The sequence below is a fragment of the Pseudochaenichthys georgianus genome, chromosome 22 (assembly GCF_902827115.2).
Source record: "Pseudochaenichthys georgianus chromosome 22, fPseGeo1.2, whole genome shotgun sequence".
Lineage (NCBI taxonomy): Eukaryota > Metazoa > Chordata > Actinopteri > Perciformes > Channichthyidae > Pseudochaenichthys > Pseudochaenichthys georgianus.
In genome coordinates, this window is record NC_047524.1 from 34,518,494 (window position 1) to 34,531,542 (window position 13,049).

Below are 13,049 nucleotides of genomic sequence, written 5' to 3' on the forward strand. Positions count from 1 at the left end.
GAGTGACATTGCATTTCTAGCAAGACCAGAGACTGAACATTTTGAGATGCAACACCATTATAAGAAATACATTTAAAAGGTGATTTAAGGAGACATAAATACCCTTCACTTCAGTAAGATAAGGTAAGGTAAGGCGATTTTATTTTAAAAGACAATGAAGGCAGGCTATATTGATTGATATATTTATTATATTGAAAGGCACATTAATACATAGTGGTCTGGCTTTCCTCTTCACTGATTGGTTACTGAAACTTGGAACTTAAATGGACCTCCCCGTTTATTAAACGGACCTCCCCGTTAATTCCCGCGAATAAACGCGCGAATAATGGCGCAACTGGCTTTCCATAAACTCTGAGCGCGCACAGAGCCTCGCGCCGCTGGAGGCATGCAGGGTGCGCTGCAATAGTTGTGCTGCGGTCGGATACACGCAGGAAGACACAATGGGCATGGCGAGTGAGGATCTTCTGGTGACCCTCCAGATACTGCCCGGCTTCTTCTCCAACTGTCTGTTCCTCGCGCTCTATGACTCCGTGGTGCTGGTGAAGCGCGCGGTGTCGCTGCTCAGCTGCTCGCGCCCCGCGGGTTCCGGAGAGCGGCCCCGCATGCTGACCTCCGCGGGGATGCGCTCCATCTGGAACAGCTTCCTGCTGGACGCATACAAACAGGTAGGGGCTGATCCTGCGGAGTCCCAGCGACCTGAACCCATCATCATTCACTCACTGTGTTTCAACTTCAGGAATATTCCACATGACGTAGTTTTACCAAATACTGTGTGTGTGAGTATCCCAAAACCATACTGTTCGTTATGTTTCTGTCTCTGTCTTCGTACAACCAGTGTGTACGCAGAATACATACTACAAGATAGAGCTTTATTCATTCTGAGACATGTAATGCAAATTAAGGGTGTAGGAAGTAACACGTAAAACAGTTTTAAATAGAATATCAGTACAAGACATTTAGTAAAATACAAAAGTAGGGTCAACAACATTAAAATAAAAAAGTGTAAATATATAAAGTGCATAATTAATTAGGTAAATTCACTTAAAAGTCTCCTATTATACTCTTTATCTACAATATAGTATAGGTCTCAGATATATAAACATGTATCTGAAGTGTTTGTCTGAAACACCAAACAGATCATTGCAGCATACCTCAGTTGGTGATTGGCTAATACACAACCCCAAAAATATTTGGCACAAAGTGGCAAAATCAGATTTTTCAGATCTCATTTTATGGTTTTTATATAAATGGATCAGAACAAAAAAGAGGGAGAATGTTTTTCCCAAACGTTCAGAGTCAGAGGTGTTACCTTTAAAACAAACCATAAATGTTAATGAGAGCAACTGTACTGCAAGTGTAGATCAGTTATGATTTAGCTTTGTATTTTCCATGCATGCCCCTCATAAGTGAAGACCACCAGACAATGGTCTATTTCTAAGGCAAGTAGCCTATTTGTTAAAAACATAAAAATCATTGGAGGAGATATATAACTCTAAAATGGCCAATCATTAGACCCTAAATGTTATCACTCAGAAAAGTATTCAACGCTCTGGGGGGGCAAACGGCTCCGTGTGTACGCCTCTATACCAGTGGCGTCGCCTGGCCTGGGCATCCGGGGCTTTCTCCCTCAATAATATAATACATTAACCGTGCTTTACGTGAACCTCATCATGACACCAGAGAGGACGGCAAGACTTTAATTTCCAGTGTTCAGTGAATGCAACAGAGGCATGACACCAGACCAATCAGAGAGTTGCATGGAAATAAACGTGTGCTTGTGTCATTCAAGCACGGCTCTGTGTGGCGATAGCGCATTTAGTGTGATAGAGAGAGAGAGAGAGAGAGAGAGAGAGAGAGAGAGAGAGAGAGAGAGAGAGAGAGAGAGAGAGAGAGAGAGAGAGAGAGAGAGAGAGAGAGAGAGAGAGAGAGAGAGAGAGAGAGAGAGAGAGAGAGAGAGAGAGAGAGAGAGAGAGATGGCAAATCCGGATCCTTTTAAGGACTCAGGGTCTTCTGAGTCAGTCATTGAAGAGATCCGGATCATTTGAGTCATATGAGTCATACGAGTCATATGAGTCAGCATCACCAAGACCGTAGAAACCGAAAACTTTTTGCATTTCACGAGCATATTAAACTGACGTTATATTAACCTCCGCTACACAGTGTCTTTTACTTTAATAACAAATGTTGATCATAAAAAAAAGGGTTATTTTGCGATTTGGCGAATCTCAGTCTGCTGTTGACTCGTGCATGACCGGTGCTAGCAGGGACCGTGTTGTTAGCATCTGGTTAGCTAGCTGCACTCATGGACATAAAGAGCTGTTTGTTCCACAACAAGCTGGAGGAGAGTCCTCTCCTGACAGACTGAGAGGCTCAGGTGAGTTAAAGGACTCTCTGAGTGTTTAGATAGTTAACTTTAGTCTAAGTTATCTCAGTGGGTCTCAAACGGTTTGGTCACAAATTATTCAAAAGAATATTTCCGTGGCACACCTTCATATGATCATTATAGTTATAAAAAAAAAAAGAGAATAAAGGAAAAACAGTTATGAAATACTATATTGCAGTAAAACAAGAATAGAGTTTAAAAGGGGAGTGATTTGTAAAATATCCATAAAGAAAAAGTAAATCTGTTTACAGTTCTGTTTCATCTGGGTGTTGAGAGATGTATCCATAGATCTCCTAATGTTGCTCTCAAAGTGCACCAGATTGATGCTTTTAACTTCAATATTTAAAAAAAAATCTTCCCGGGGGAGCATGCACCCGGACCCCCCTAGAGGAAGTGAGGTCCGCCCCCCACTCATAAAAAAATAGCACTTTACCAAAATCCCAAGAACTATCGGCCTAGTTCCTGGGAAAAGTACTCCGGTGTGAACGTGCCTAATGTGTTGCACCTGTTCCTATTTGAAAACCTTTGTGATTATATTTACTTTACTGAGTTTGGCCACCTCATCAAAGTCCCCGCCTAATGCCTCATTCATGCAATGTCAGCAGAGCGGGAAAAAATAAAACATCTGTTTCTGACTTCCTGCTTCATCCCGAGGTAGTCTCCCCACTTACATTGTTGTCAGGGTAGAGCGAAGCAGGCAGGACCCAAATGCAGATTTCACAGAAAATACCTTTATTTCAAGGTTAAATAGTAAAAAACAGAACTCTTCCCCGTGAACACAGTCAAAGACAAACAACAATCTCACAAAGACTAACAGGAAAAAACGAACCTAAATGCACACAGGACTAATGAAAGAAACAAGAGACAGGTGAGGAGGGAGGAGAAAACACAGGGGCACAAGGTGAACACAATCAGGAAATCAGGTAGGAGGCAGGAAGCGGGGGTGCTGAGGGGGCTGCAGCATCTGTTGGTGGAGAGTTGTAACTGCAACGCCAAAATATTCACTAAACAAATTGAGTTACTATTTTTGAGTTAGCATTTTAGTGTAAGCAGTTAATAAAAAGCTTCACTAAATAATAAGAGAAAGTGATAATGCGGTGTGCTTCTTCTGTTGCTCTGCTATAGAAAAGAAGCTCGTCAGTGCAGACAAGATCAGGGATGGGAGTTTTGTGAAAGGAGGATTTAAGAACTGGCGAAAGGCAGGGGAAACATTTAGGGAGCATGAGAAGTCCCATCAACACACAGTCCATCAACAAACTGGCAGCATTACAACGAACACCGATAAATGCACTGCTCTCACAAGCTGTTGCTAAAGACCAAATGACTGCATTTAATATGACCAAAGCCCTGAATGTTTTTTCTGTGGCCCCGGACAATTCTCCCTCAATAATATAATCGGCGGACAGCCCAGGGGCAAAGCAGAAGCCGAGAAGGGGGACTCGGCTGGATGGCCCGGGGGCAGAGCAGAGGCCGAGAAGGGGGACTCCTGCGGACGGCCCGGGGGAACAGCAACAGAGCAGGGAAGTCCGCGGCGGGGAAACTCAGAGGGCTGAGGACAGGGGTGAAGACCTTGTCGGGGTAAATTAGGGGGCCGGACTCGAGGGAAAAGGCAGCGGCTGGGAAAGTCAGGGGGCCGGGCTGGAGGACGAAGGCATCGTCTGGGATAGTCAGGGGGCCGGGCTCGAGGGCCAAGGCCGCGGCTGGGGAACTCAGGGGGCCGAGCTCGAGGGCGAAGGCCGCGGCTGGGGAACTCAGGGGGCCAGGCTCGAGGGGGCCGGACTCGAGGGGGCCGGGCTCGAGGGGGCCGGGCTCCAGGGCGAAGGCCGCGGCTGGGAACTCGGGGGGCCGGGCACAAGGACGGGCAAGAAGGCGGCGACGGGACAGCTCCAGAAGACGGGCAGGAAAGCAGTGCCAGGACAGCTCCGGAAGACGGGCAGGGAGACGGCGTAGGCCGCGAAGGGGCCCCTCCGGGGTCAGCTGAATCGCAGGAGCACAGGGATCGGGAGCACTGAGAGCTGGAGATGGCGGAACCCCCGGTGGTACAGGAACCGGTGTTGGCCGGACAGGAAACGGAGCCGTCGGGACAGGTGCAGACGGAACCCCTGACGGGACAGGCACAGACGGGACCCTGGACAGAACATGGGCTGGTGTCAGTGGGACCCCGGACGGGGCAAGGGCTGGTGTCAACTGGACCCCAGACGGAACAAGGGCTGGTGTCGACGGGACCGCCATCAGAACAGGACAAGGTGTCGGCGGAAGAGGCTTCAGCAGGACCCCCAACAGAACTGGACATGGTGTAGGCGGGACCACCGACGGGTTAGGATCTGGTGGCAGCGGGACCGCTGACTGAACAGGATTTGGAGCTGGCTGGACCTCCGACGGAACAGGTGTTGGCGGGACCCCCAACAGGTCAGGGCACGGAGTTGGCAGGACTCCCAGCGGAAACCCCAACGAAACAGGACAAGGAGTTGGCAGGACCCTCGGCAAGACAGGTGATGGTAGGACCCCCAACGGGTCAGGGCACGGAGTTGGCAGGACTCCCAGGGGAACCCCTAACGGACCAGGACATGGGGTTGGCAGGACCCCCGACGAAACAGGTGTCGGCTGGACCCCCAACGGAACAGGACATGGGGTTGGCAGGACCCCGGCAGAACAGTAGTCGGCGGGACCCCCAACAGGGCAGGACACGGAGTTGGTAGGACCCTCAGCGGAACCCCCAACGAAGCAGGACAAGGAGTTGGCAGGACCCCCGGCGAGACAGGTGATGGCGGGACCCCCAATGGAACAGGACGCAGAGTTGGGACTTGAGAAGGGACTAGAGAAGGGAAATGAGAAGGGATTTGAGAAGGGAAATGTGAAGGGACTAGAGAGGGGACTTGAGAAGGGACTAGAGAAGAGACTAGAGAAGGGACTTGAGAAGGGACTGGAGAAGAGACTTGAATAGGAAATTGAGTAGGGACTGGAGAAGGGACTTAAGTAGGGACTGGAGAAGGGACTTGAGATGTGACTAGAGAGGGGACTTGAGAAGGTACTAGAGAAGGGACTTGAGTAGGGAATTGAGTAGGGACTAGAGTAGGGACGAGAGGAGGGACCATGGCTGCTGGGGCCGGAACCAGGGCCTGAACCATGTCTTCTGGGGCTGGGACCATGGCTGCTGGGGCCGGAACCAGGGCCTGAACCATGGCTGCTGGGCAGTGCAGATAAAACAGATTCAATTAAGAGAGACAAATGAATAAAACATAACGTCTATAAGAACAGATGATAGGTGTATGTTTTGAGTTGTTGGCCTGTCACGATAATACATTTTGTTGGACGATCAATTTTCCTGGAAATTATTGCGATAAACGATAATATTGTCGGCACCGTTGTAAGACCATTTTAGACCACTGACATAATGATAATATATAATAATAATTCGAGTACATCCTTTCAAACAGAACTTTTTATTGAACATTCAACATTGCAAATGAAATATGAAATAATATTCAAATATATAAATTATATATAATAAATAAAACAAATCAATTAAATTATAGAAAACTAATTATATCACACACGACCAAAACAATACATTAAATAGACTCAGACTGGAAAATAGAGCTCTCTCTCTCTCTCTCTCTCTCTCTCTCTCTCTCTCTCTATATATATATATATATATATATATATATATATATATATATATCAGGGTTTCCGTTAGCCGGTTTTTAGCTGGTAAAATTTATAAAAAACCGGTAAATTCAAAACCTGACGGTCAAAATGTCTGGTAATAATTAGGGAGGCTCCGATCGATCGGCCGCCGGTCATTATCGGCCGATATTCACTCTTAATAGTTTGATCGGTACTCTCTATAAAGGCCAATCAGGAGAGCTGGATCTGATCGATATGGACATAAACGAGAGTGAAGTGTAACCGGAGCGAGAGAGAGATCAGATCAGCTGCTGAGTCTGACCGAGACACGCAGCTCTGCAGGATCACCTGAAGCCCCGCCCTCTGTTTAGCGGGCTGCAGGAGCTGCATGAGAAACTGACTGCTGTCAGGAGAGAGAGAGGGAGGGAGAGGATCCGTTTCTCCCGTGTTATTATTCAAAGTTGATGTAAACTTCTGAATAATGTACGTTATCTACTACAAGTAGTTTGTTTGAATGTAATAATTATGTTGTTTGTTGTTTGTGGAATCATTTATTGAAAAATGAATCTGAATTTTTCGATCTGTTACGATTATAAACTGAAGCAATATAAAAATGAGCCCGTGAACTGAGTTTTAAACTGAAGCATATCTGCTCATAGTCCGGTAATTACCTGCTAACGGAAACTCTGCTACACAACTATTATTATTATTGAAATATGACCGGTAAGTTTCAAATTAGTCCGGTAAAATAAATTCTGCCCGGACATTTGACCGGCGAGAAAAAATCCTAGCGGAAACCCTGATATATATATATATAAATAAATATACACATTGTCTCACAAGCACTGTCCATACAAAGACCCAGATGCCTCAACAGGCCATTTCGAAATCTGTAATTCAAAGACTTCGAGCAAGGAACACCAACATGTTTGCATTGTCGGGCAAATGCATCTTTGATTGTAAACTATCGGGAAGGTGGGGGCTCTCCATCTCCAGCTGCCGTGTTTGCTCCCAGCTGGGAAAACGGAATGAGGGGTGGTTGTGTTTCAGGTGCAGTTTAAGGTTGGTTGTATTACTAGCTTTTGTTGCTACTTTTTTAAAACAAATGCAACATACCAGCTCATTCAAGGTTTGCCTCGTTGATTTGGCTTAAATCCAAAATATTCCCACACCGGAGATGTGGAGTTTTGCAACCACTTCCATTTAACTTCAAATTCCCCTCGAGTAAGTCACACGTTGTCTCCTGCCGGGCCGGTAGAGTGGCCGGTCACATCTTTATGTAAACAGACGCGCATGTAAACGGCAATTTATCAAGGTCAGAAAAGTTATCGAGGTCATTTTTATTTATCGTACGATAAGTCAATGAATTTCTTATCGCGACAGGCCTAGTTAGAGTTCAGACTCTACAGGGAGATTTATAATGGATAACACTCAACAGCAGCATGATGATAGGCTAACAATGTAGGTGTGTCGCTGTGCTATTGGATATCTATCCAATAGCACAGCGACATGAGAACAGCTGACAACCAACAGACAGCCACAGACTCTGGATGCCACGAGTCTATTACCTTGCATCAAAGATACCCTGACTTGTGTCTTAGTCCCTTCCACCTGGAAATGCATGGATATTAGGGGTGCAACAACTAATTGACTTAATCGATTAAAATCGATTACCAAACTTGTGTCTTAGTCCCTTCCACCTGGAAATGCATGGAGATTAGGGGTGCAACAACTAATCGACTTAATCGATTAAAATCGATTACCAAATTAGTTGCCAACTAATTCAGTCGTGGATTCGTTGGTGACGTCATCACGTGTGTTGTACGCGCCGTTAAGCTCCTATTGGTCTTTTTATCGGTACCGGAGACATTTAAAAATTACATGTCATGTATTATTGCTACATAAGCATTATATCGCAGTCTTAGTGTCGCCAACTCGTTTCTATTATGCAAAAAGACAAAAAAATGCGTCTATGATGTATTTTCCAATCCAGAAGAGAGATCTTTCTCTCCCCCGTCTGTGTGCAAGGGGGCGGGGCAGTTTACACACACGCAGCTGCTACAGATGTAGCACTCCAGATAGGACTCACATGGGTGTGTCCCAGTCAAAATCCCAGCGGATCCCAGTGGCTGGCGGTGTTGCCAAATTGCTAGAGGGCGTTGCCAAATTTCCCCATTTGTTCAATTACAGGATTTAACCATCATTCACAAATACACAAAGACAACTGGGTGTTGTAGAACTTAGTCTGTTTGCAATGTTTGCAGCTCTGCAGTTGTGTTTGTTGAATACTGTAGCATTTAATCACTTATTTGTTATGGTTTTCACAGGCTACTATAATGAAAAACATCAATGTTTTAGATCAAATAAAGTATATAGTTTGCTTGATGCAGTATATTTTTTGTAATATTGTTGGGGTGTTTTTACACAGTACAGTAGATTGAAGTAAATCAACTTATACATTAAGATAAGATAAGATAAGATGGACCTTTATTAATCCCCGTGGGGAAATTAAGTAGTTCAAACAGCAAAGCACAGATTCACACAGATTAATAAAATCAAAAATAAGATGAGCGATACAAATAATAATAATGAGAAACTATGTAATAAGAAATGAATAAAACTAAAATATAATTATCATATCATATATTATAATGTATTGTATTATTAAGTAATATCATACATTAACCCCATTATAGCAGATGCCACATTGGATGGATGAACATATTTATGCATACATAATTACAACAGAGTATTTCTAAATACAAGTTGTAAAAATACTTATATGTATTTAATATTAATAACATGATTAATTTCAGATGATAATACTTTTCAGGGTTAGGTCTGGTCTGACAGCGCTTAGCTCTCTGCTGCAGAGAATATCACTGCTCTAAACAAAGTCAAAAATCCTACATCCAAACGGAATAAATATAATTAATTATGATGAATACGTTAAGTCTTGTTCATTGTTTTTCCCTTTTATTAAATGTTTGATATTTCCGGCACAGACCCTTTCATACCGGCAATGCGTGATAGAAAGAACAGAAAGTGCGACAGTTTAAATATGCCAGTGTTAATTTCGTCAACGAAAACTATGACGAAAAATGTTCGTCAACAACCTTTTTTACATTTTGACGAGACGATGACGAGCTAAAAATAAATTCTTGATAACGAAAACTATGACGAAATATATATTTAGTTTTCGTTGACGAGACGAGACGGGACTAAGGTGTTAATGGTTGACTATCGGACATTCAAAATGCAGCATATTTTCCCCCAAGTGTCCATCTTGTCTGTCAAAATGCATCTTACGTTTCTAACTTGCAATATCATTATTTCCGCTCTCTTCACTCCAGAAGAGCGATCTCCCTGTGTCTCTCTGTGTGCGGGGGGCGGGGCCTAACAGACATGCTGCAGCGGAGACAGAGATCTGCCGGGGACGGAGCGTTCAGAGAGTAGAGACACATTTTGACTAAAAGTTGACTCAAATGTAATTTTTCATCGACTAAAACGTTTTGAGTTTTCGTCGACTAAAACTAGACTAAAACTACGAAGGAATGACTAAAATGTGACTAAAATTAATAACCTTCATGCAACACCTTCATGCCGATCTAGATCCCTCCGCTTCGCGTCGGGCTCCTGATCAGCCTGTCGGTGTTCTTTTCCCCATAATGACCGCGTCGCAGCACATTATCCCTTACATATTAGACACTAATAATACAGTAAACTATTAACACTGTACATATTATTGTTTGCCCGTGGGATTAGGATGATCGGTATAGTGAGAGCCGTGCTGCACTTTCCTTAAACTATATGTATTAGTGCATTCATTTCAACTCGCGAACATATAATACATTAAATGATCGTGAGGATGATGATTGAACATCGTTTGTTTGAGCCGGGCTGCATTTCCTGATCTAAAAACATAGCGATGGTTTTGTACTTACACCTACGTGAATTAAACAACATTATTTTGTTAAATAAAAACATGGTGATGTTTTGTAAATGATTACATGTCTCTTATTTAGCACAGAATATGATCATATCCGTGACATATGGATCTTAACAAATATCCGATCAGATACCTGTAGATCTATCAGCTGTTTATTTCACATGAGTTCCAGTGTGGCAGCTTTTCACGGCTCCCCCTGGTGGATCCATGATCCATTGCAGCTGGTTTCATTAAAATTACATTTATTTATCAAGGGGGCGTATCAAGTCCTGTGGGGGGGGTTTTCCTTTTCAGCAGGGGCCCACCCCGTGCAGATCACGGACCTGCACGGGTAGGCGTCTGAAATGAAGCGCTACATCTGTACATGCAGCAACACACTGCGGAGATGGCGGAGAGAACTCGCTCCGAGGTGTGGTTAAACTTTACCCGTCTCGATGCTCGTTGCCAAAAGTGCAATAAGAGTTTAGCATGTAAGGGCGGTAACACGAGCAATTTGTCGAAACATTTAGCAAAAGTGCTCCACATTTAGACGGAGGAATGCACCGGGTTCGACTGTCTTTCTAGTAGCTCTGTAGCCCCATCCACGAGTAACGTTTCCACGTCAGGTGTTATGTATGCTAGCAGCAACACACGGAGTTAACTACATTATACAAACATGGGTTAATGATTAGAGGTAACTGAGTTATTTATTTTGTTAAAGTTTCAGCTATTCTGTTTACAGTTCTGTCATCAGATTATTTAATACTATTTGTATTAAATCGTATTAAATGTAATACTAATTATTAATGATAAACTGTTGTTTCTTTTGATGTGAAATATTATTTATTTAATTTAAATAAAAAGCAAAATGTGTTTAGTTAATTTAATAATATGTATTTTTGAATCAAGTATTCATCTTTATTGTCTTCATTGTTAGTTTCCACATGCCTAAAACAACCTCAAGCTACACCTAAAAGTTGATGGCTAAATAAGAGCGTTTGAGAAATTGTGCAAGGCCTAATAGTCCGAATAGTCGATTAATCGTTTCATTAATCGATAGATTAATCGATTATCAAATTAGTCGTTTGTTGCAGCCCTAATGGAGATATGCAAGGAGACCATCTGAGGAGAGAGGACATGGGTTTTATAGAAAATGAAGATGTCCTTTCCTCTGGAGCACCACATGAGGCGATCACAGTCGGATCAGCTTTAACAACTGCAAACACTTTTCATAGGACCACAGCACTCTAGCTATCAGCTATTAAATCTGTATTCTGACCTCATTCCAGTATGAATCTTCAGTGATCAGCTGCAGTGTCCATTTAATAACTGATACAAAAAGGGATATTGGATTTTATTCTGATGAATTGCATAACATTGAAAAAAGAGTTTGTTAAAAGCTAAAAGCAGAGCCCTTATCAATCTAATCTATTTGTATCTCCGTAGGTGAAACTTGGCTGCGAGGCACCCAACTCCAAAGTGGTGAAGGTGCCGGATGGCCTCGGGGGGGGCAGCAGTCTCAGTGATAAGACAGATGTGCCACCTGGTGCCATGGCTGGAACCAGAGATGAGTGCAACCTTCTGGATTTTGAGTCGTCAGATCGCCCTCTGGTGGTCAACTTTGGCTCAGCCACCTGACCCCCCTTCATCAGCCACCTGCCAGCTTTCCGCCAGTTGGTGGAGGACTTCAGTGAGGTAGCTGACTTCCTGTTAGTGTACATTGATGAGGCTCACCCGTCTGATGGTTGGGTGACCCCTCCTATGGGCTCCTGCGCGTTCAATGTCCAAAAACACCAGAACCTGGAGGAGAGGCTGGGGGCCGCACGCAAACTTATCGAGCACTTTTCCCTTCCCCCCCAGTGTCAGCTGGTGGCAGACTGCATGGACAACAATGCTAATGTGGCTTATGGTGTGTCCAATGAGAGGGTTTGTATAGTGCAACAGAGAAAGATTGCCTACCTTGGCGGTAAGGGTCCTTTTTTTTACAATCTAAAGGATGTGAAGCACTGGCTGGAACAGAGCTATGGTAAACGGTAGGAGTCATCAGACATGTACAGAGGACATATTTCCATAAGAGACCAGTACGTTTTGTAGACAAATAAAGACCAAATTAAAAAGTGTATTATTGTGATATCATCTGCAACAAAGCTGTAATTAATTCAGTTACATAATTGTGGATTACTTTTGAAATCAGTCCAACTTTTTGCACAGCCGTCCACTTAAACTGGGATGAACACACACACACATGTGCTAAAAAGTCACATAAACTAGGCAATGCGTTGATTCGGGGCAATGTATTATGACAGACATTGTATGTGATTCATATGTATTTCTGCCCGCCTTTGCTTCTAAAATCTTGTTTGAAGTGTCTTCTGTTGAAAACAATAAAGGGCAGAAATCTCAAGTTACCAGTTTTTATCAAATTGGAGTTTATACTATTGATTGGAGATTTGATGTTTGTATTCACTGTCAACAACTTCATTGAATGTTTTAGGTTTATTTACCCCACTTCCTCTAAGGATAAATGTTCATAAATAGATACTGCCCATTGTTGACCATCGAACAGCTCTGTAGTGCCCCCAACCCCTAACAAGGGTTTGTGTTTACTCTGTTGAATCAGAGTAGATTCCATGTGGCTTTTTTGACACTGATCCACACAAATAGAACAGTTGACCAAATGAATACCAATTAGCGTTACTAATCAGCGGTGAACAATATAAGAAATGCATCAACTCTAATAAAAAACTGACATCCTGTCATTGATCATTTTAAATGTGCCCTGGGCAATACTGCTGTTTTTATTATCCCTCTATAAGGATGTAACAGGATCAATCTGAACATGCAGGTTTTTTTTGTTATGGGTCATGTCCATCCTACAATACATTAAAACACCAGTGATGATTTAAGTGTCTCCTATACAGTTGGCTGAAACAGTTCCTTCAACTCTGCATGCTTCATACTGCAGTGCATTGATTTAAAAACAAATCGGAACAGCATTATGTTTTCAGACACACTTGTGTTGCATAGTAGTATGTACACTTTATTATTACAATCTTTGCTAAGGATCCTTTTTTGATTGCATCATAACATTAGCATTAGCTTATTACAGCT

The 13,049-nt window shown here is 43.3% G+C and overlaps 1 protein-coding gene across 1 annotated transcript; it reads left to right on the forward strand.

The window, feature by feature from the left end:
* Positions 1-366: 366 nt before the first annotated feature.
* Positions 367-12,711, forward strand: dio2 (iodothyronine deiodinase 2). The gene is made up of 2 exons (XM_034111015.2): positions 367-665; positions 11,385-12,711. Exons 1-2 carry the CDS (start codon positions 441-443, stop codon positions 11,973-11,975), a joined length of 816 nt encoding a protein of 271 aa, XP_033966906.1. The 5' UTR covers positions 367-440; the 3' UTR covers positions 11,976-12,711.
* Positions 12,712-13,049: the final 338 nt, after the last annotated feature.